Source organism: Salmo salar, chromosome ssa02 (assembly GCF_905237065.1).
Source record: "Salmo salar chromosome ssa02, Ssal_v3.1, whole genome shotgun sequence".
Lineage (NCBI taxonomy): Eukaryota > Metazoa > Chordata > Actinopteri > Salmoniformes > Salmonidae > Salmo > Salmo salar.
The window spans coordinates 26,744,275-26,768,674 of NC_059443.1; the positions used below are offsets into that span (position 1 = coordinate 26,744,275).

The following is a 24,400-nucleotide window of genomic DNA, read 5'->3' on the forward strand; positions in this document are numbered from 1 at the left end:
ATTTAGATGTGATCATTTTCTTCTAATCATAGTTTTAGGGAGGAATAAAAACACCAATAAAACTACACTAAACAAAAATATACAGTTACAGTTATATAGGGATATCAGTCCAATTTCAATAAATAAATGAGGCCCTAATCTATGGATTTCACATGACTGGGCAGGGGTGCAAACCGGATGTGGAGGTCCTGGGTTGGTGTGGTTACACGTGGTCTGTGGTTGTGAGGCCGGTTGGACGTACTGCCAAATTCTCTAAACTGACGTTGGAGGTCTCTTATGGTAAATGTAATTAACATTACATTTTCTGGAAACAGCTTTGGTAGATATTCCTGCAGTCAGCATGCCAATTGCACGCTCCCTCAAAACCTGTGGCATTGTTTGTGTGACAAAACTGCATATTTGTTTATGGCCTTTTATTGTCCCCAGCATGCTGATCATGCTATTTAATCAGCTTCTTGACATGCCACACCTGTCAGGTGGATGGAATATCTTGGCAAAGGAGAAATGCAGGGATGTAAACAAATTTGTGCATAGACTTTGAGAAAAATACACTTTTTGTGCATATTTTTTATTTCAGCTCATGAAACATGGGACCAACACTTTACATGTTGCGTATATATTTTTGTTCAGTATACATTGATAAATCATGGCTGATGGGTCTATGAGACAGTAAGAACTTTTTGGCCATCAAGGAAAACGCTATGTTTGGTGCAAACCCAACACCTCTCATCACCCCGAGAACACTACCTGGTGGTGGCAGCGTCATGCTGTGGGGATGTTTTTCATCGGCAGGGACTGGGAAACTGGTCAGAATTTAAGGAATGATGGATGGTGCTAAATAAAGGGAAATTCTTGAGGGAAAACAGTTTCAGTTTTCCAGAGATTTGAGACTGGGACGGAGGTTCACCTTCCAGCAGGACAATGACCCTAATTATACTGCTTTTGCAACACTTGAGTGGTTTAAGGGGAAACATTTAAATGTCTTGGAATGGCCTAGTCAAAGTCCAGACCTCAATCCAATTGAAAATCTGTGGAATGACTTGCTGTACACCAGTGAAACCCATCCAACTTGAAGGAGCTTGAGCAGTTTTGCCTTGAAGAATGGGCAAAAATTCCAGTGGCTACATGTGCCAAGCATACAGAGACATACCCCAAGAGACTTGCAGCTGTAATTGCTGCAAAAAGTGGCTTTACAAAGTATTGACTTTTGGGGGGTGAATAGTTGTGCACGCTCAAGTTTTCTGTTTTTTGGTGTTATTTCTTGTTTGTTTCACAATAAAAAATATTTTGCATCTTCAAAGTGCTAGGAATGTTGTGTAAATCAAATGATACAAACGCCCCAAAATCTATTTTAATTCCAGGTTGTAAGGCAACAAAATAGGAAAAATGCCAAGGGGGGTGAATACTTTCGCAAGCCACTGTACAAACTTTCCCTCTTTCCAGCTTTGAAAATGTACTGTCAATGATTCAGGAAAAGAACAGTCAAAATTGATTATGTCATAATTCAGTGCCACATGCCATTGTCAGCAATAGGTGCTGACTAGGAAGCTACACTGTTGTCACAAAGCAATTCTTCAACGCAACTTCACATGGAAAATGAAATGAACAAGCTGTCACAGGCTATGGCGTTGGTTCTTGGCATTACCCTCTAGCCGTGAGGCTGAAACTCAGTAAGCTGGTATTGGGCAATGTCAGTTATCTTGGATTCATCCCAATGAGAACAGCCTGTTCTGTTGAATCCATCAGTTCCCAAGGAAAATATTTATGATGCAGAGTTATCATGGCACTGAAAGGAAATGAGCAAAGGTTGATTTCAAACAACAACAACAGAGCATAAGGCTACTTCTGATTGAATCTAAAATATTTGTTATTTGTTTCCTTTCCTCGGATAATGCTTTTTATAACTTTTTAACATATAAAATATGATTCATCACTCTCCAGGTATGGTATCAAGACTAATTCAAGGTTGAGTAGGCTAAGTAAGAATTTTGTCCACAAATGTACTGAAATTTCTATTATATGTAAATAGTTTATGATTAGTGAAAGCAATAATGTAGTTATTTTGTTAGATACTTCATCCTATTAGCAGAAATCATATTTTTTCAAAGTCATTTTAGCTGTCGGCTGTGGCGTTAGCTGTTCGATCTGAACTGATTCAAACTGATTCACAAATCATGGGAATGTATCGTGCTATGCAGACTTTGACTCCATCTGAGGCAGGTGTTGCTAGGCAAACCCCTGCACTTGCCAGGGGGTTGATAAAGCCAATGTGAGAAACGTGCTAATAAACATTTGTGCTATGAAACAAAATAAATCCGTCACTCTGACCCACACATTTTTTTTGCTAGATTCATGATAGTGTTGTTCGACAAAGCAAGGAAAGTAAATTTGCAGCTGTTGTTGTTAAGTAATGAATCTGCTAGCTTCTGACAAGACTTTCTATATCTTTAAGTGTCTGATATCGCTGATTAAAACATTTCAATTAGGTCTGAATGGTGAGGAAACATGATAGCGTTGGTGGACATAGACGGAGAAAACAGGACATAGTCCAAGACAAGATCCAGTGGGATAAACAGAAGAGTGAAATACATGTGATTAAGTTAAAGATGCAGTCCGGGATCTTAAGCACAACACATGTGTAAAATATTGTACGATGTGGATTCATAACATTTCATACAAATTGCAAAAATGTAACATATATTATGAAATTAATGACAAAGTACACCATTGGATTACATAGTAAACAAAAAATGTGTACCCATTTTGGCTTGTGAGCACTACATTCAAAACTACTGGCTGAAATTATCCAAAAGTTCTGGAGCATCACTTTAATGTTTGCCTGATGACAAACTGAATTATTCAGCTCCATTGTTCCTACTAACCGACGTCAGTGGGCGTGGCGTAGCGTTTCGCCGGAGCAAGGAATTTGGCTAGCCAGGCATCTTTAATTCTGTAGCATCAGGTTGCAGTGGTCGTCCACTTACGGGCATATGATGGAGGCTACTTGTGTGAAAGAAACAACTGCCGATGGGACAGCGTGAATAGAAGTGTTTTTCAAGTAATAGGTTTTCTAGTAAATCTTTCTTTGCTGAAGGCAAGTCAAGTGCTATGCTGCCAGACCCAATCACCCCCGTTGAGAAAAAAGTGAATGGACAGCACCTTTGATCAAAATTTGAAGGTATAGAATGCAGCCGAGATTGTAGGCTATTATTGTGTTGATGACATGTGACCCCAAAACACGACTTCAGTTACTGTAGTGCACTGCCTCTCATTTGTTTTTATAACCTGATAGGCCTACTATCTAGTCGCTAAGTGTCTCAACTCAAGACTTCTCAACTTTATGTGTCAAGATGTCTCCAGACATCAAGATGAAGATGAAGGCTGAGTCCTATGCATGACTTCTAGATTTTTGCAACCGATTTCTGTCCCCAAAATTGTCTAATATATGATACACTGTAGGTCTATGCTTCGTAGAACCCTTCCTGCCATCTGCTGGTGAACCCAGTCAATCACATAATAAAACCATGATCAGCATTTCATCTGCAGCCTTTTTATGTGAATTTTGTATCTTTAATGTACAGCTTGAATTCTCCCCTTACAGTGAAAAATATAATAATTTAAGAAAAGTCATCATTAAGTTGTACATTATGATTGCGTTATGATGCATGTATTATCTGAGATGGAGGACTATCCATCTACTTTCAATAGTACCATTATAAAATACATAATGTTTGTGGCTTCACTGTCTACGCTTGATAATAGCACCTGCATATGACAACGGCCGGTATTTCCCCCTGATTGTTACTGTATATGGGTGTTGTATCGAACACGGAGACAGACAGGATGTGGAGCTGAAAGAAAGAAGGCGGAGAATAGTTCAAAGTCGCTGGAAACATTGTCGCAAAATCCGAAAGGATTGCAATGGAACGATGGCCTTTATTTAGAGAAAACTAATAACGAAAGGGTAAGTGTAATTGTGTGAGTTTTCTGCCCTTGTCTAAAAAAAAATGTTACATTCGAAACTTATCGAGGCCCTTTCCAAGGCACTGAGACAGGGATATTTACTAGTCGCACTTCCCGAAGTTGGCTCCCAGACATGGGGAACAAATGGAGTTTCCGAATGCCAATTTGGGAAAAACACGAAGGAAATGTATATTCCTATTCTAAGTATTCCATGTAACTGCAGTGTAATTTTCTTAAACCTTAGATAATAGGGTTTATTCTGAAGTAGTTCGATTTTTTTTCATTTTTAAAGTAAAAAACATGTTTTTGAAATAATTTGACTGGAGTGTACGTGATTTGTAACCAAGTCAAAACATTTTACTATTCAATAGCCGTTTCTCAGTGCTATTTCGGCTAATTTGGGAATATAATATGTTTTTTGTTTGCTAAACTATTCCAAGCTACTGAACATGATAGAAACAGTCACGTGGTTCGCTATATGCCAATCGATACAGTAGCAAAACATGAGATTGTTTGGTAAAATCATAATAATAATCATTAAATCAGTTTTGATTGATTTGTTTATTGTTAAAGCAATTCTCTCCACAGCTCAAACACACACATACATGTAAACATAAATAAAACAACCATACAAAAGTGCATAGGACTATTGCAGCAGATGAAAAAGTGAAATTATGTTCTGCAGTACAGTAAATGAAACACTTATTGAATGAAAACTGCATGCATACCAGACAGTGCTTTCTGTGAATGATTACCTGTGTGAGATTAAATGGTGTGGCATGCTCCAATCAGACATGGTTACATACCAGACTTCACAAGACGCTTTAAGCCTGTATCAACAAGCTGATTCTGTTATTGAATTAGTTTGCAATTCAGTGTGCAATTCCACCACATAATCTATTCTCCACTGCAGAAGAGACTGGACAGATGTATTTCTCACTAGCAATATTCCACTCAGATCAATATGAATTATCTGTGTGTAACCTTTATTTAACTAGGCAAGTCAGTTAAGAACAAATTATTATTTACAATGACTTAGTAAAGTTTATCAGTAAGGTGTTAAAAATGTTGACGATCAAGGCCCAATGCAGTGAAAAAACGTGATTCCCTGTGTTTTATACATATTTTCACACAATGAGGTTGGAATAATGCTGTGAAATTGTGAAAATTATGATAATGCCCTTTTAGTATAAGAGCTGTTTGAAAACGCCACCTGAAATTTCAGCCTGTTTTTCTGGGATGGTGTTTTGGCCTGCCTGGTGATATCAATTACTTAATAGACCAATAAGAAAGAGAGTTCAAAACCTCTCTGCCAATAACAGCTAGTTTTCAGTTTTCCCCTCCCTACTGAGACCACTCCCAGACAGTCCTAGCAAATATCTTTGCTAAGAAGCTAATAATTTTTTGGGGGACCACTTTAATTGAAAACAATCACAGTAAGGTACTTAATTTTAACCAGAAATGATTTGATATTGAGAACAAAAACTGCTGCATTGGACCTTTAATGCTTTGGAACCAAACTCCATACTAGCCCTTCAAAACATACCAGATAAATTATACTCAGGTTTTTTCCGAACATACCACCGTGCCGATGCCGTGGTGGCTGATGGGAATGTTTTACCTGTCATTACTCCTTTTGTCTCCATGGATAGGACCCCAGCAAGCCCAGAGGAATGTGGATGAAGAGTGATTCGGCCTCCAACATAAAGTTATCCCTCCACTGAACCAAATAGAGCTGTTTATACACAAAGTTTAGCCTAGCAACCAACTGCCACCATGCTGATACCCAGGCTGGTCTGGGTGTGCCTGGCACTGATAGGGGTGAGGAGCTGCCACGCCCACAGTCTGTTCACCTGTGAACCCATCAAGGTGCATCGATGCCTGGGAATGCTCTACAACATGACCTTCTTCCCCAACATGATGGAGCACTATGACCAGGACATAGCAGCCAGCAGGATGGAGGTGAGTGTTTCTCACTGTGATAAAACCCTTAGATTTCCCACCAGACTTGGAGCATAGAGGGGAAAAAAGACCTTGCAGTTTGTTACAGATGTAGGATCTAAATTTGAGCCAGTTTGCTACAGCAGGGAAATAATCCTAAAATAATCCTGCAGCAACAGGAAATGGGAATTATTATGTGGATTATAATTAATGGACATTTTTGTAGGGTTTGATACATTTTTCGTAAGGGAAAATCAAGTCTAAAATGTCAAAGAGGAAATTACAAACTACAGAAGACTTTTTAAACCTCAAATACCCAACATGATTTAAATGACCTGCATCACAGGGAATTTATCCTGCTGCAGGATGATCAAATTAAGATCGTACATATGTAATAGCTTTTTATCATATGTTTGCCATGAATTCAACAGGTGCAAAAGGATAATTGTGTATTAAAATAACTATTTTTCAAACCATTCCCTATGAACTTGCTAAGATGTAGAGGAAATGCAATATTTTTAATGGAAAAATATTTCCTTAACTTCTTGAACTGTACTGTTGGTTAAGGGCTTGTAAGTAAGCATTTCACTGTAAGGTCTACACTTGTTGTATTCGCCGCATGTGACAAATAAAATTTGATTTGATAGCAAGTATTGAAGCATGTGTGTCTTAGCATTCTCAAAGGTCTTCCATCCGCTCTCGCTGTAGCTGCAGTGTTCAGTTACATGTAATGTAGTTTACGAAAGTTCAATCAGAAGACTGAATGCTCGTTTAACTTCATCCAGTCCCAGTAAGCATAACATAATTCGCTTTTGTTTCCTATTCTACAGGCATACTGGGAGTGAATACAAACGTATCAACGTCAGCATAGCGTCTTGTTTCTTCTCTTTCCTATTAGCCACGTGTGGAACGTCATTCACCTATTTACCTTATAGCCTATAAGCACGGCACAATAATGCACATTCCTCACGCTTGCCCATGGACTCACTTTTGCAATGATCACCTTCCTCTCTCAACCAATGGGTGTAAATCTAGGAAGGTATTTATATGTCAACTTACCCTCATTCTCTCACTTGCTGTTTTTCAGCAACAGTTTTCAACAGCCATCCACCTCCCCACCACCAGTTATAATAACCTTAAGGCCCGTCAATGGAACTCCTTTCCCCCAGTGGGGGGGTTTCGATGCCAGCAGTCCCACATAGGGCTACCAGCCATCTCTGCCATAAGAGACCGACCCTACCGTTATGCTTTTTGTACACAGAGCAGCACATAGTTCGGAACGCAATCATGGTTACATTAAGACACCGTGGAGATATGGGTTGGAAAAGGTACCTCAATGCAGGGATGGGATATACCTGAACTTCAATAGAGGAGGCAGTACCGTGTGAGTGTTCTCTTTTTGCTTTGAAGTTGTACTTCAAATGTTACCTTTATCCACACTGAGGAATTGAGAAGATTGAAATACTGCTAGTTTCCCCACCACACTGATACATCTAGAAGATTGAAATACTGCTAGTTTCCCCCCCAAAACGTCCCTTTTCGTCCTCATGCTAGCTAGCAGTAGCCACCGCAGCCATTTTGGAATGGCAGTGTCAGCCAATAAGCTCCCTTGTTGTTCATTCCATAATGGCTGCTGTGGCTACTGGTAGCTAGCATGAGGACGAAAAGGGACGTTTTTGGGGAAAACTAGCAGTATTTCAATCTTCTTGATGGAACAGTGTGGATAAAGGTAAAATTCAGACTACAATGGTATATCCCATCCCTGCATTGAGGTACGTTTTCCGACCCGTATCTCACGCCGGCTCCACAGTGTTTTAATGTAACCATGATTGCGTTCCGACCTCAGTCTAAACGAGCGTAACGGTAGGGTCGGTGTTCTTTGGCAACCTGCCATCACATCATCTGGCTTTGATCCCCAAACTATTTAATAAAATGTCATATTGCATTCCGTCTTTATGGTTCATTCAGTTAAGCCTGTACTCGATTGAAATCAGTGTGGGGCAGACAGTGATATGCTGGAGGACTCTTTGTGTGCTGTCTATCTATCAGGCTGAGCTGAGGTGCACCTCTTATTTCAGGACAACCTCAGGGAGCCACAGAGAACTCTGGGTACTTTGTCGTGTGGGGCGGCCTTTGATTTAGGAGAGGAAGGGGAGGGAGACACACCAACCTCACACAGACTAGCCAACATTCCTCCTACATTGTACTCTTTCTCTCTCTCTCTCTCTCTCTCTCTCGCTCTCTCGCTCTCGCTCTATTTCTACCTCCCCAAATCCTAATTTCTTTGTCTCTCACTCCTTCACTTCCCTTCAAAGTGTCAGTGTTAGGTCTTTAAAAAAAAAATAATATATATATATATATATATATATATATATATATATATATATATATATATATATATATATATATATATATATATATATTTCACCTTTATTTAACCGGGTAAGCCAGTTGAGAACAAGTTCTCATTTACAACTGCGACCTGGCCAAGATAAAGCAAAGCAGTGTGACACAAACAACAACACAGAGTTACACATGGAATAAACAAACGTACAGTCAATAACACAATAGAAAAGTCTATATACAGTGTGTGCAAATGAAGTAAGATTAGGGAGGTAAGGTAATAAATAGGCCGTAGTGGCAGTATAATTACAATTTTGCAAATAAACACTGGAGTGATAGATGTGCAGAAGATGAATGTGCAAGTACTAGGGTGCAAAGGAGCAAAAAATAAATAAATAAATAACAATATGGGGATGAGGTAGTTGGATGGGCTATTTACAGATGGGCTATGTACAGGTGCAATGATCTGTAAGCTGCTCTGATAGCTGATGCTTAAAGTTAGTGAGGGAGATATGAGTCTCCAGCTTCAGCTTCAGTAATTTTTGCAATTCATTCCAGTCATTGGCAGCAGAGAACTGGAAGGAAAGGCGGCCAAAGGAGGAATTGGCTTTGGGGGTGACCAGTGAAATATACCTGCTGGAGCGCGTGCTACGGGTGGGTGCTGCTATGGTGACCAGTGAGCTGAGATAAGGCGGGGCTTTACCTAACAAGGACTTATAGATGACCTGGAGCCAGTGGGTTTGGCGACGAATATGAAGCGAGGGCCAGCCAACGAGAGCATACAGGTCACAGTGGTGGGTAGTATATGGGGCTTTGATGACGAAACGGATGTGATGGACTGCATCCAATTTGCTGAGTAGAGTGTTGGAGGATATTTTGTAAATGACATCGCCAAAGTCAAGGATCGGTAGGATAGTCAGTTTTACGAGGGTATGTTTGGCAGCATGAGTGAAGGATGCTTTGTTGTGAAACAGGAAGCCGATTCTAGATTTAATTTTGGATTGTAGATGCTTAATATGAGTCAGGAAGGAGAGTTTACAGTCTAACCAGACACCTAGGTATTTGTAGTTGTCCACATATTCTAAGTCAAAACCGTCCAGAGTAGTGATGCTGGCGGGCAGGTGCGGGCAGCGATCGGTTGAAGAGCATGCATTTAGTTTTACTTGCATTTAAGAGCAGTTGGAGGCCACGGAAGGAGAGTTGTATGGCATTGAAGCTCGTCTGGAGGTTAGATAACAGTGTCCAAAGAAGGGCCAGAAGTATACAGAATGGTGTCAACTGCGTAGAGGTGGATCAGAGAATCACCAGCCGCAAGAGCGACATCATTGATGAATACAGAGAAATGAGTCGGCCCGAGAATTGAACCCTTTGGCACCCCCATAGAGACTGCCAGAGGTCCGGACAACAGGCCCTCCGATTTGACACCCTGAACTCTATCTGAGAAGTAGTTGGTGAACCAGGCGAGGCAGTCATTTGAGAAACCAAGGCTGTTGAGTCTGCCGATAAGAATGCGGTGATTGACAGAGTCGAAAGCCTTGGCCAGGTCAATGAATACAGCTGCACAGTATTGTCTTTTGTCGATGGCGATTATGTCGTTTAGGACCTTGAGCGTGCCTGAGGTGCACCCATGACCAGCTCGGAAACCAGATTGCATAGCGGAGAAGGTACTGTGGGACTCGAAGTGGTCGGTGATCTGTTTGTTAACTTGGATTTTGAAGACCTTAGAAAGGGTAGGATAGATATAGGTCTGTAGCAGTTTGGGTCTAGAGTGTCTCCCCCATTGAAGAGGGGGATGACCGCGGCATCTTTCCAATCTTTGGGGATCTCAGACGATACGAAAGAGAGGTTAAACAGGCTAGTAATAGGGGTGGTAACCATTGTGGCGGATCATTTTAGAAAGAGATGGTCCAGATTGTTTAGCCCAGCTGATTTGTCGGGGTCCAGATTTTGCAGCTCTTTCAGATCATCAGCTATCTGGATTTGGGTGAAGGAGAAATGGGGGAGGCTTGGGCAAGTTGCTGTGGGGGGTGCAGAGCTGTTGACCGAGGTAGGGGTAGCCAGGTGGAAAGCAAGGCCAGCCGTATCTATAGTAATAGATGCATGCAGTACCTACTGCTGACAGACAATCTGACCAAATGGCCTGTTGGAAAGTGTGCCATAATCGGATCTAGGTATTGTTATGAAGTTGACTCTCCTGTTGCTCTTCTGTTCACTGTTATTCAATAGGATTTTCCGGATTGAGGACTTGCCCTTTCCTTTAGGGGCCTTGTTCCTGTTACGATGTCAATGTGCCAATATTCCACTAGTATTTGGCAGCTTAGTATTAACACTTTCAGCACCTGTAAGGAAATAGACCTAAATAGAGTGAAAAACTAGTATATGTTTTCAGTATACATTACAAACTCAACTAATGCATTTTGAAGTTAGGATGCCATACTGCGTAGCCAGCCCTTTCCTGCAGTCAAATGACCAAATCACCTTCTAGTAGCTTCATGGGTGAAATGTTATTCATATTTTCATAATTTAATAATTGATAAACTTTTTTTTTTAAACTGCCAGAAATCCGGTTTTTCTATGTCAAACGGTTTTGTTATATTTCAGTCTTCTGTGATGTATATAAAGTGTAATATTGAGATGCAACATTTTTATTTAATACATTTCAACTCTATTTCTTTACATTTTACATTTTTACATTTAAGTCATTTAGCAGACGCTCTTATCCAGAGCGACTTACAAATTGGTGCATTCACCTTATGATATCCAGTGGAACAACCACTTTACAATAGTGCATCTAAATCTTTTGGGGGGGGTTAGAAGGATTACTTTATCCTATCCTAGGTATTCCTTAAGGTGGGGTTTCAGGTGTCTCCGGAAGGTGGTGATTGACTCCGCTGTCCTGGCGTCGTGAGGGAGCTTGTTCCACCATAGGGGTGCCAGAGCAGCGAACAGTTTTGACTGGGCTGAGCGGGAACTGTGCTTCCTCAGAGGTAGGGGGGCCAGCAGGCCAGAGGTGGATGAGCGCAGTGCCCTCGTTTGGGTGTAGGGACTGATCAGAGCCTGAAGGTACGGAGGTGCCGTTCCCCTCACGGCTCCGTAGGCAAGCACCATGGTCTTGTAGCAGATGCGAGCTTCAACTGGAAGCCAGTGGAGAGAGCGGAGGAGCGGGGTGACGTGAGAGAACTTGGGAAGGTTGAACACCAGACGGGCTGCGGCGTTCTGGATGAGTTGTAGGGGTTTAATGGCACAGGCAGGGAGCCCAGCCAACAGCGAGTTGCAGTAATCCAGACGGGAGATGACAAGTGCCTGGATTAGGACCTGCGCCGCTTCCTGTGTGAGGCAGGGTCGTACTCTGCGAATGTTGTAGAGCATGAACCTACAGGATCGGGTCACCGCCTTGATGTTAGTGGAGAACGACAGGGTGTTGTCCAGGGTCACGCCAAGGTTCTTAGCACTCTGGGAGGAGGACACAATGGAGTTGTCAACCGTGATGGCGAGATCATGGAACGGGCAGTCCTTCCCCGGGAGGAAAAGCAGCTCCTTGTCTTGCCGAGGTTCAGCTTGAGGTGGTGATCCGTCATCCACACTGATATGTCTGCCAGACATGCAGAGACGCGATTCGCCACCTGGTTATCAGAAGGGGGACATGGTATAGGTGTTTTCTTTTTTTTAAAGCCCATAACCATGTGTGTGAGGTGTATATTTGTTTAAGACTACCAAGAAACACTCTGTGACCCTGATTTAGCCCACTGCAGTAAAAGGTTAATTGAGTCATTGTTATCCATAGTCAAGGGACCTTGTGTGGAAATCCACAGTAGAGGGATCAAGCTTTTTGAATGAGGATATACAGAGGCCCCAATTCCAATACACTCTAAATGTATTCCTATTTACAGTGGCTCCACAGAAAAATACAAGAAACGGCAGATTGTAGACTAAGAAGAGCTATTTGAGATGGAGTTTGGGACCTCCAAAGAATTGAAACAAGGACTCATACAGTCGGAGAGCCAGTTCCCCAGGCCCCATCTAGATCTGGCCTGCAGCCAGTCTGGAGCTGGGGAAACCGTCAGGGAGAGAACGTTGAATAGTGTGATTGTTAGATTTGCCCTGTGTTGATGGCTGGATTGATGGGGAAATATTGCTTTTACAGTGTAAACATCGGCTGGATTTACTGCCTCCAGCAGTCATAGTTCTTTCTGCATTTGTAAACTGAACAGGAATGTTTGATAACCTGGCGTATCTGATCCGAACCAAGTGGCCCTTAGGTTAAGATGGCCACATGATACAGTCTGTAACCTTTGAAGGATCCAGTTCTAATTGTTTTGGGAATGATTTGTGGCAGTCGTTACAGATGGTATCTTAAGCTTTTGTGATATGGTCGTTACTTCGACAAGATCTGTTTATTTGGATTAACTCTGTTAAGCGTGACTCAACAATGTCAAAAATAACCATTCATGCTTTGGAAAGATATGTTTTCATACTTTGGTAGAAATCACTGTGAACTGTTTAACGGTTGTTAGATCAGAGCTGCAGCTTTAGTGTGATGGAATGGATACTGAGCAGAAGCCCAACAGTTCTGTCCATTCCAGTCAACATCCCTCTTGACTCCTGGTTTCCAAATAGTCCCAGAGTCATTTCCTGATGCCCACCCCCACCCCCCCTCTACTCAAATCTGTTGAAACTGAGACAGCCTGTGAAAGGAATCCTTTGTGTGGCACCATAATACAGTGCATTACAGCCTCTTATGTACTGTAGCATTTTTAGCTTTTCCAACCAAGTCACGTGTACAGGAAAATAAAACAATTCTATTTATGGATCTGCCCATGGCAAGGGAACTGCATGGACTATTGTGGCCGTGAGTGACAGCATTAACCTCACGTTGACTGACTTTTTAATTACAAACTGTTGTAATGTCTAGATGAATCTAGTTGAAATCAATATTGGTTGTTGGATTAAAAACATGCATGACAATTTGTTCAGCTCCACCCTTACAGGTACAGCTACAGGAGCACGATACTAGTATTTACTAGGGTAGCAAAATTCCGGTAACTTTCCCAGGTTTTCCCAAAATCCTGGTTGGAAGATTCCTGTAATTAGGACAGATATCTAGAAACTACAACCAGGACTTCTAGAAAACCTTTGAATTGACAGAAAGATACTGGAATTTTGCAACCCTAGTAATTACAGTATGTTCTTGAACCATAAAAATCTGAATGGATCTATGTCTATCTTTCGCTCTCTCTCTCCCTTTCTCCCTCTTTCTTTCTCTCTCTTCCTCTCTCTCTCTCTCCCTTTCTCCCTCTTTCTCTCTCTTTCTCTTTCACTCCCCCTCTCCCCTTCCCTCTGTCTCCATAGCCCTTCATGCCGCTGGTCAACCTGCGCTGCTCTCCAGACGTGCATCACTTCCTGTGTCAGGCCTTTATCCCTGCATGCACTGAGGACACCAAAGTGATCCGGCCATGTCGTGACCTGTGTGAGAAAGTGAGGTCAGACTGCAGGAAGGACATCAGCACCTTCGGCATCACCTGGCCTCCGGAACTGCAGTGCGACAGGTAAATGTGACTGAGTTGAACTCAATTCTCCAGGTCTTAGGCCAGGTTACTCATCACGTGTGCGAGGTTCACTGAACCACAACATCTGTTACATACATAGGCGTGTTGTACTGTGCCAAGTTTTATAGATGAAAAGGCACATGCCTGACTTTTTTCAGATGACCAAATAGTAAGCGTTTATAAACTGCTTGCTAACAGCCAGTTGACCAGTTATTACATTTATCAGCACTACGTTTATGAAATGGTATTTATTTAGTTATGGTTTTGATTCTTTACCCTACTTTTTTTCCTCTAGATTGGATGATTGCCTATACTCTCCAGATGGCTCAGTCCTGCCACCAACCAGACTGACCACACCCAAGACCTCTCTGTCTGCCAAGAGGGACATGGGCTTCTGGTGCCCCCTTCAGCTGAAGACCCGACCCGGCCAGGGATCCACATTCCTGGGTGCCGGGGACTGCGCTCCCCCTTGCTCCAACATGTACTTCAAGCCCCATGAAATCGAGTTCGCCAAGACCTTCATCGGGGTGTGCTCCATCGTCTGCCTCTGCGCCACGCTCTTCACCTTTCTCACCTTCCTCATCGACGTCAAACGCTTCCGCTACCCCGAACGGCCGATCATCTTCTACGCCGTGTGCTACAGCTTCGTGTCGCTCATCTACTTCATCGGCTTCCTGCTGGGGAACAATGCATCCTGCAACAAGGTCTGTTTATGTCTGTGTCTGAAATGGCAACCAATCCCCTGTATTGTGCACTCCTTTAGACCAGCCCCCAGAGCCCTATGGACCCTGCTCTAAAGTATTGTACTACAGTGCATTCGGAAAGTATTCAGACCACTTTTTCTACATTTTGTTACATTAGTTTTATTCAAAAATTTATTTATTTGTTTTTTTTCCTCATCAATCTACACACAATACCCCATAATGACGAAGAAAAAACAGTTTTACATTTTTTGGGGGGCAAATGTATTTCAAAAAATATATAAAAATATCACATTTACATAAGTATTCAGACCCTTTACTCAGTACTTTGTTGAAGCAGCTTTGGCAGTGATTACAGCCCTGAGTCTTCTTGGGTATGACGCTACAAGCTTGGCACATCTGTATTTTGGGGAGTTTCTTCCATTGTTCTCTGCAGATCCTCTCAAGCTCTGTCAAGTTGGATGAGGTGTGTCGTTGCACTGCTATTTTCAGGTCTCTCCAGAGATGTTCGATCAGGTTCAAGTCTGGACTCTGGCTAGGCCACTCACAGACATTCAGAGACTTGTCCCAAAGACACTCCTGCATTGTCTTGGCTGTGTGCTTAGGGTCATTGTCCTGTTGGAAGGTGAACCTTCGGCCCAGTCTGAGGTCCTGAGCGCTCTGGAGCAGGTTTTCATCAAGGATCTCTCTGTACTTTGTTCTGTTCATCTTTTCCTCGACCTTGACTAGTCTCCCATTCCCTGCCACCGTAAAACATCTCCACAGAATGATCCTGACACCACCATGCTTCACCATAGGGATGGTGCCAAGTTTCCTCCAGACATGACGCTTGGCATTCAGGTCAAAGAGGTCAATCTTGGTTTCATCAGACCAGAGAATCTTGTTTCTCATGGTCTGAGAGTCCTTTAGGTGCCTCCTGGCAAATTCCAAGCGGGCTGTCACGTGCCTTTTACTGAGGAGTGGTGTCCGTCTGGCCACTCTACCATAAAGGCCTGATTGGTGGTGTGCTGCAGAGATGGTTGTCCTTCTGGAAGGTTCTCCCATCTCCACAGAGGAACGCTGGAGCTCTGTCAGTGACCATCAGATTCTTGGTCAACTCCTTGACCAAGGCCCTTCTCCCCCGATTTCTCAGTTTGGCCGGGCGGCCAGCCCTAGGAAGAGTCTTGGTGGTTCCAAACTTCTTCAATTTAAGAATGATGGAGGCCACTGTGTTATTGGGGACCTTCAATGCTGCAGAAATGTTTTGGTACCCTTCCTCAGATCTGTGCCTCGACACAATCCTGTCTCGGGAGCTCTACGGACAATTCCTTTGACCTCATGGCTTGGTTTTTGCTCTGACATGCACTGTCAACTGTGGGACCTTGTATAGACAGTTCTATGCCTTTCCAAATTATGTCCAATCAATTGAATTTACTACAGGTGGACCCCAATCAAGTTGGAGAAACATTTAAAGGAGGATCAATGGAAACAGGATGCACATGAGCTCAATTTCGAGTCTCATAGCAAAGGGTCTGAATACTTATGTAAATAACGTATTTCTGTTTTTTCTTTTGAATAAATGTGCAAAAATGTCAACATGTTTTTGCTTTGTCATTATGGGGTATTGTGTGTAGATTGAGGAAAAAATGAATTTAGTCAATTTTAGAATAAGGCTGTAACGTAACAAAGTCGATGCCCCTCCTTGTTCAGGCAGTGCTCGGCGGTCGACGTCACCGGTCTTCTAGCCATCATTGATCCATTTTTCATTTTCCATTGGTTTTGTCTTGTCTTCCTACACACCTGGTTCCAATCCCATTCATTACATGTTGTGTATTTAACCCTCTGTTTCCCCTCATGTCCTTGTCAGAGATTGTTTGTTGTGATGCTCGTGATATTCGATTGGTGCGCGACGGGTTCTTGTACTCACGTTTATTTTATGTACTTTGGTTTTGGAGGTTTTGTTTTACGTTATTAAACTACTCCATTTATACCAAGTTTGATTCTCCTGCGCCTGACTTTCCTGCCACCTACATACACGGCATGACAGGGTATGAGTACTTTCCAAATGCACTGTATATAAGGAATAGGGTGCCATTGGGATACAGCCCATGTCTTGTGATGTATGTCCTGTGATGATTTCTGAAGTCATGTAGCTATATATTGTGATGTTTTATATGTATGCCAGGTATACTTATTTTCCTAGCAACTTCTCTATGTGACATAAAAGTAGTCATTCATTCGTTAATCTATTTATTCATTCATTCCAGGCGGTGCACCCAGCTGCCATGGACACGGTGGTGCTGGGCTCCCAGAGTAAAGGCTGTACGTTACTTTTCATGCTACTCTACTTCTTCTCCCTGGCCGGCATCGTCTGGTGGGTCATCCTCACCATCACCTGGTTCCTGGCCGCCGGGCCCAAGTGGAGCTGCGAGGCCATCGAGAAGAAGGCGGTGTGGTTCCACTCTGTCGCTTGGGGGATCCCTGGAGCACTAACCGTCATGCTACTGGCTCTCAACAAGGTGGAGGGAGATAACATCAGCGGGGTGTGCTTTGTGGGGCTCTATGATCTGGACGCGCTGCGGTACTTTGTGCTGGCGCCGCTGTGTATCGGGGTGGTGGTGGGGCTGTCTCTGCTCCTGGCTGGGATCGTGTCGCTCAACAACGTGCGTCAGGTGATCCAGCACGATGAGAGGAACCAGGAGAAGCTGAAGAAGTTTATGATCCGTATCGGAGTGTTCAGTGGTCTGTACCTGGTGCCCCTGGTCACTCTGCAGGGGTGTTATATCTATGAACAGAGCCAGCGCTCCACCTGGGAAAACACCTGGATCAATGACCGTTGCCAGGAGTACAGCATTCCCTGCTCACACAAGGTAACACACGCTTAGCACTAGAACATTTTCATAATAATTTGATATCTCTATGAAGATATGCTGCTGCAAAATTCATCTAACATTAATAGATGTTAAAAATCATTGCTCTTATGCCTTCTTTCGGCCACAGTAAAATGTATGATTATATTTGGCAGATGTTTAAATGGAAATGGTCTCATTAAGCAATAAGGCACGGGGGGGGTGTGGTACTCCACAACATCCGTAGAGTACGACCCTACCTTACACAGGAAGTGGCGCAGGTCCTAATCCAGGCACTTGTCCTCTCCTGTCTGGACTGCAACTCGCTGTTGGCTGGGTTTCCCATTTGTGCCATCAAACCCCTGCAACTTATTCAGAACGCTGCAGCCCACCTGGTTTTCAAACTTTCCCAAGTTCTCCCCTGTCACCCCACTCCTCAGCACACTCCACTGGCTTCCAGTCGAAGCTCGCATTCACTACAAGACCATGGTGCTTGCCTACAGAGCACTGCCTCTCCCTACCTATGCTCAAGCCCTACACCCTAACCACCCGAGCACTCTGTTCTGCCACCTCTGGTCTCTTGGCCATCCCACCCCTATGGAAGGGTAGCTCCTGCTCAGCCCAGTGCAAGCTCTTCTTTGTCCTGGCTCCCCAATGGTGGAACCAGCTTCCCCCTGACAGCAGAGTCCCTTCCCATCTTCCGAAAACACCTAAAACCCTACCTCTTCATAGAGTATCTTAAAATATCCCCCTCCCAAAAAGGATAATAATAAAATATTCCTGAAACAACAAAATTGCACTTGACCACCCTCCCTCTTTCTAGCTTTGCTGATAGCTACTTTATTGAGAAAAAGTGTACTTACTGTGATATGTGGTTGTCCCACCTAGCTATCTTAAGAGGAATGTACATCTCTCTGGATAATCTGCTAAATTACTCAAATGTAAATTCTCTCAACCAGCTTCACCTGGAATGCTTTTCCAACAGTCTTGAAGGAGTTCCCACATATGCTGAGCACTTGTTAGCTGCTTTTCCTTAACTCTGCGGTCCGACTCATCCCAAACCATCTCAATTTGGTTGAGATCGGGAGAATGTGGAGGCCAGGTCATCTGATGCAGCACTCCATCACTCTCCTTCTTGGTAAAATAGCCCTTACACAGCCTAGAGGTGTGTTGAGTCATTGTCCTGTTGAAAAACAAATGATAGTCCCACTAAGCCAAAACCAGATGGGATGGCGTATAATTGCAGAATGCTGTGGGAGCCATGCTGGTTAAGTGGGAATTGAATTCTAAATAAATCACAGACGGTGTCACCAGCAAAGCACCCACACACCATAACACCCTCTCCTCCATGCTTTACAGTGGGAAATACACATGTGGAGATCATCCGTTCACCAACACCGCGGCTCAAAAAGACACGGCGGTTGGAACCAAAAATCTCTAATTTGGACTCCAGACCAAAGGACATATTTACACCGGTCTAATGTCCATTGCTTGTGTTTCTTGGCCCAAACAAGTCTCTTCTTCTTATTGGTGTCCTTTAGTAGTGGTTTATTTGCAGCAATTTGACCATGAAGGCCTGATTCATACAGTCTCCTCTGAACAGTTGATGTTGAGATGTGTCTGTTACTTGAACTCTGAAGCATTTATTTGGGCTGCAATTTCTGAGGCTGGAACTAATGAACTTATCCTCTGCAGCAGAGGTAACTCTGGGTCTTCCATTCCTGTGGCGGTCCTCATGAGAGCCAGTTTCATCATAGCGCTTAATGGTTTTTGCGACTGCACTTGAAGAAACTTTTTTAAAGTTCTTGACATTTTCCGTATTGACTGACCTTCATGTCTTAAAGGTATGATGGACTGTAGTTTCTCTTTGCTTATTTGAGCTGTTGTTGCCATAATATGGACTTGGTCTTTTACCACATATGGCTATCTTCTGTATACCACCGCTACCTTGTCACAACACAACAGATTGGCTCAAACACATTAAGAAGGAAAGACATTCCACAAATTAACTTTAAACAAGGCACACCTGTTAATTGAAATGCATTCCAGGTGACTACCTCATGAAGCTGGTTGAGAAAATGCCAAGAGTGTGCAAAGCTGTCATCCAGGCAAAGGGTGGCTATTTGAAGAATCTCAAATATAAAATATATTTTGATTTAACACTTTTTTTGGTTACTACATGATTCCATATGTGTTATTTCATAGTTTTGATGTTTTCACTATTATTCTACAATGTAGAAAATAGTAAAAATAAAGACAAACCCTTGAATGAGTAGGTGTTCTAAAAACCTTTGACCGGTAGTGTATATGTCTAATATTTCACGGCTAATGGCTTGGCCATATACCACAACCCCCCGAGGTGCCTTATTGCTATTATAAACTGGTTACCAACGTAATTAGAACAGTAAAAAGTATTTTTATGTCATACACGTGATGTACCACGGCTTTCAGCCAATCAGCATTCAGGGCTCAAACCACCCGGTTTATAACACTGTAATGTTTCAGACTACAGAGTCTGGTCGTCCGGACCTGTCCCTATTCCTGATTAAATACCTTATGACCCTGGTGGTTGGGATCTCAGCTGTGTTCTGGGTCAGCAGCAAGAAGACCTGCTCAGAATGGGCCTTCTTCTTCAACAGGACCAGGAAGAAAGAGTAAGGACACTTCACTAATGCCTGTCTCTCAACTGCTGAAACAAATCATATTTTTCCATGGATTGTATCCCAAATGGCACCCTAGTGCAAAAGTAGTGCATTATATAAGGAATAGGGTGCCATTTGGGAAGCAACTTGGGTTTTTACAGTATGCAACATTTGCAGATAGATATAATTCTTCTGTGTTCTAATTCTATTTCTCTATCCAGCCCCATTAGTGAGAGCCGCAGAGTTCTCCAGGAATCCTGTGAGTTCTTCCTCAAACACAACAGCCGTGTCCAGCACAAGAAGAACCACTACAACCCCGGCTCCCACAAACTCAAGGTCATCTCCAAGTCCATGGGCACCAGCACCGGTGCCTCAGCCACAGGCAACCATGGCACCTCAGCAGTGGGCAACCATGAGGCCATCCGGGGTCAGGCTTCTTTCTCTGAGGCCAGGGGCTCATCTGAGGCCTCCGCCAGGGAGCAGCTGGAGAGGGGCAGCTCCACCCGTGGCTCCAGGCTGGGGGAGAGGGACAGGGACAGGGAGAAGCAGCCCAGTGGACAGGCCCTGTCTGGGGGGAGAGAGGGGGCAGAGAGACGTAGTAAAAAGGGCAGCTCCAGCAAGGTTAGCAGCCGCTCAGAGAGCTTCCACAGAGTCCCAGAGGGAAGGTAAAGACAAATACTTTCACCCTTTTGCCAAAGTACTTTCTGACCTATACATACGTACTTCAAAAGGTTTTGTCCGCTCCACTGTTAACAGGTTGTTTTTTTACAAACTTGTCTTGTAGGATGACTCCCCGGAGTGAACTATCAGAGACGAGACAGGTGCCCAGTGGACAGCACCTGGCTTTAAGCCACTCCCACAGTGGCAGTGCGAAAGGCTCCGTCCCTCACCTGGTTCGCCAGTTACCAGAGGAGAAAAAGGAGAAGGACAGCAGCTGCTGAGCCCAACCAGCAGGCTCCTATGATACTTAACACCAACAAAGATGGGTGGACTGAGTGTCTGCTGGTTTTTGTTCTGTTCTTCCTTTCAAATTAGCAACTGATTTTAGCCTGTCATACCATACCAGATGTGTACACTCTCAGAACAATCAGTGATATTAGTGGATCGATTACGTACCAGAGCGAGAATAGAAAGTTGAGAAAATCCAGAGGACAGGAGTTTTCCTTCGCACCACAGAGACAGGAAGGAAGAGACTAGGTGGGCCACCAGGGTCCTAGAGAGTTCCCTTCAGTGACCGGCCCAACAGGTGTAGCTTCTGTACATCAGTCAGCTTGACTGGATCACTGGCCACATCAAGGTGAATGAGGTTAGAGAATCAGACCAATGGTTGCATTTCCCTGCTGTAAAACAGTCACTTAGTTTGACATATTGTTTATTTACTTATGAAAGCTGTACTTTTCTGAGGGTAGATTGATATGTAAAGTGTGTAGAATATACACTGGCAATATTTATGTAAACTATTTTATTTTCTGTCACTGGACTAGTCTTTACACTGAGTTTAAGCGCTTGAAAATCTGAAAATCGTGAATGTTTCACCAAACAATCAGAACTTCAACGATATCTAGCTGTGGTGGTTAACTCTTTTTATTTTATTTTTGTATTCAAATGGTTAATGTCATGTGTATGTAGACAATTCCATCATGAAACAATGAGTAGCAAGCATAGCAGTTCTGTAGTTAAAGTAATTGCAGTAGACAGGAGGTTCTCACTACCAATGCACTCAGTATGCTACTCTACTTTTCATTCCTTTTCCATTACAGTGTTTTTCAGTATATCTATAAATAGTTACATAAGCATTTTTCAATTTTGCTGACTCTCCTCATGAACTTAATTTCCAGTAAATCTGAATGGGGCATGTGTTTTTTTTATACTACAGTTTCTAGAAGAATGTGCCTCGTGAACTAAATCATGGTCTTCAGATAACCTACTTTTTGTCTGTGTACCTACAGATGCTTTACATGTGTGACAGTCATTCCATGTGCGTATTCATCTCCAGTGAAATATGTGGACAAAGTAACCAGGCTTATCTCTTGACCTTATGTAAGTTGTTGTGGTTGGACATCTCACTACACTTAGAGATGAACCCAGTGCAAAGACTGAGTGATACTGTACAATTTGTACAGAGATAGAATGTCTTTTTTTGGAGTTTATATTTCTGTTACGCAATTATCTTTAAACCAAAAATAGTAGTATGTATACCTAACATAATAACTGATGATCCAATATGAAAACACCAGTAGAAAAATCAGAGACGAAATCCAATCCAAAGCATGTACCTAGTTGAGTTGATCGTTTTTGACAAATGTATGGGTTTTGTTTTTCAGTATTTCAATTGTCATGATTCTTACCGGTAATCCATGAATTGTGTTTGACTGTACACGTTTTTCTTGCAAGCATTTTCCCGTAAGGCCTGTTGGGAATAAGTCTTGCACACTGTATTAATAAAAACCATTTATCCATCCATACATACTCACAATAATTTGATAAGTATTTGAATCCCTCCATACTGTATTGTTTTATTGTCTTTAATCTGACCATGTCCTTGATCTTCATCCATATCTATTGTATATTATTATGTGGCTATCAGAAGACAAAGGTTACAGCTAAAGGAATTTGTTATCTTGCTTCCACTCCTTCACACATGAATAATATAACCACTACTCATCCTTGATTGCATATAGACTTGTTTGGGCTATAGATTTTTTTGTTGTTGTTGATATTTTAAATTCCCTATACATTTTTGTGAACATTTGTAGTCTTATGTTGTATGTATTATTTGATATATATTTTGTATCAATTATATTTCCTTTTAATAAAAGATTTTTGAATAAAATGTAATTTGTCTTATGAATGGATGCCTTGTTTTGTATCGCCCATACAGATAGTGAACCATGTTGTCATGTTTGTGTTAAATTCCGCGTTCAAAACAACTGGGAACTCAGAAATCTCAGACTTCTGACTTCAGTGCGTTCAAGACGGGAAGAAAATAGCTCCGACTGGGAAAACTCTTTTTGAACGTTCATCCAACTCGGAATTCCAAGTCGGAAACTCTGGTGTCTTTCTAGAGCTCAGACTTTTCAACCTGAAAATAACTGGCATTATTTGACCTCATTCTTCTCTGGGTTCCCAGTTGTCTTGAAAGCACCAATATACATGACCTATAATTGTTTGTAGTCATCAACATAATCATCATCAGCTAGTCTACAGGAAAAATCCTTAAGGAAGATCTCAATTAATTACGCCTCCTTCTCAAAACCCATTGGAGGAGAAGATCAGAGGGGAGGGACCTCTGAGTTTCTCATCCAATGGGTTTTGAGAATGTTTAATTTTTTTATTTTACCATTATTTTACCTGATAAATTGGACTGAGAACACATTCTCATTTACAGCAATGACCTGGGGAATAGTTTCAGGGGAGAGGAGGGGTATGAATGAGCCAATTGTAAGCTGGGGATGATTAGGTGACCGTGATGGTATGAGGGACAGATTGGAAATTTAACCAGGACACCGGGGTTAACACCTCTACTCTTACGATAGGTGCCATGGGATCTTTAGTGACCACAGGGAGTCAGGGCATCCGTTTTAACGTCCCATCCGAAAGACGGCACCCTACACAGGGCAGTGTCCCCAATGAGGTGAGGCGAGAGGACACAAGGAGTATGCCATTGAGTTCTTCCCAATTTCATGAAATAACAGACTAGGATACCCACATATAACTGATTCTATACCATGATGAGAAATTACATAGTTCCATCTTGCCAATCTGTTATTAGTGGTGGGGCACCGGGCAGCCCACAGTTGGGGCACCGGGCAGCCCACAGTTGGGGCACCGGGCAGCCCACAGTTGGGGCACCCACAGTTGGGGCACATGGCAGCCCACAGTTGGGGCACCGGGCAGCCCACAGTTGGGGCACAGGTCAGCCCACAGTTGGGGCACCGGGCAGCCCACAGTTGGGGCACAGGTCAGCCCACAGTTGGGGCACCGGGCAGCCCACAGTTGGGGCACATTGCAGCCCACAGTTGGGGCACCCACAGTTGGGGCACCGGGCAGCCCACAGTTGGGGCACAGGGCAGCCCACAGTTGGGGCACCGGGCAGCCCACAGTTGGGGCACAGGTCAGCCCACAGTTGGGGCACCGGGCAGCCCACAGTTGGGGCACAGGGCAGCCCACAGTTGGGGCACCCACAGTTGGGGCACAGGGCAGCCCACAGTTGGGGCACCCACAGTTGGGGCACAGGGCAGCCCACAGTTGGGGCACAGGGCAGCCCACAGTTGGGGCACAGGGCAGCCCACAACAACTGTAAACAAGCTGAAGCATAATCAAGATGTTGGGCTCTATTCAATCTCTAACGCTGAAGACATTTCCTCTTTTGTTCTTTATTGCTCCTCTATTATTCCTCAAGCAAGGTGGGTGGCCGATGACATCACCGATTCCAT

At 43.2% G+C, this 24,400-nt stretch overlaps 2 protein-coding genes across 2 annotated transcripts; one reads left to right on the plus strand and one right to left on the minus strand.

Moving 5' to 3' along the window:
• The first annotated feature begins 3,802 nt into the window (after positions 1–3,802).
• On the plus strand, positions 3,803–22,802 carry LOC106578482 (frizzled-6). Its single transcript, XM_014157334.2, has 8 exons — positions 3,803–3,964; positions 5,616–5,925; positions 13,597–13,793; positions 14,089–14,497; positions 16,741–17,343; positions 19,828–19,976; positions 20,186–20,629; positions 20,749–22,802. The coding sequence occupies exons 2-8, from the start codon at positions 5,740–5,742 to the stop codon at positions 20,903–20,905; spliced, it is 2,145 nt and encodes a 714-aa protein (XP_014012809.1). The 5' UTR covers positions 3,803–3,964; positions 5,616–5,739; the 3' UTR covers positions 20,906–22,802.
• A 930-nt stretch (positions 22,803–23,732) lies between these two features.
• LOC106578411 (keratin, ultra high-sulfur matrix protein-like) lies at positions 23,733–24,281 on the minus strand. The gene has a single exon (XM_014157163.1). The coding sequence runs from the start codon at positions 24,279–24,281 to the stop codon at positions 23,733–23,735; it is 549 nt and encodes a 182-aa protein (XP_014012638.1).
• Between the last annotated feature and the right edge of the window lie 119 nt (positions 24,282–24,400).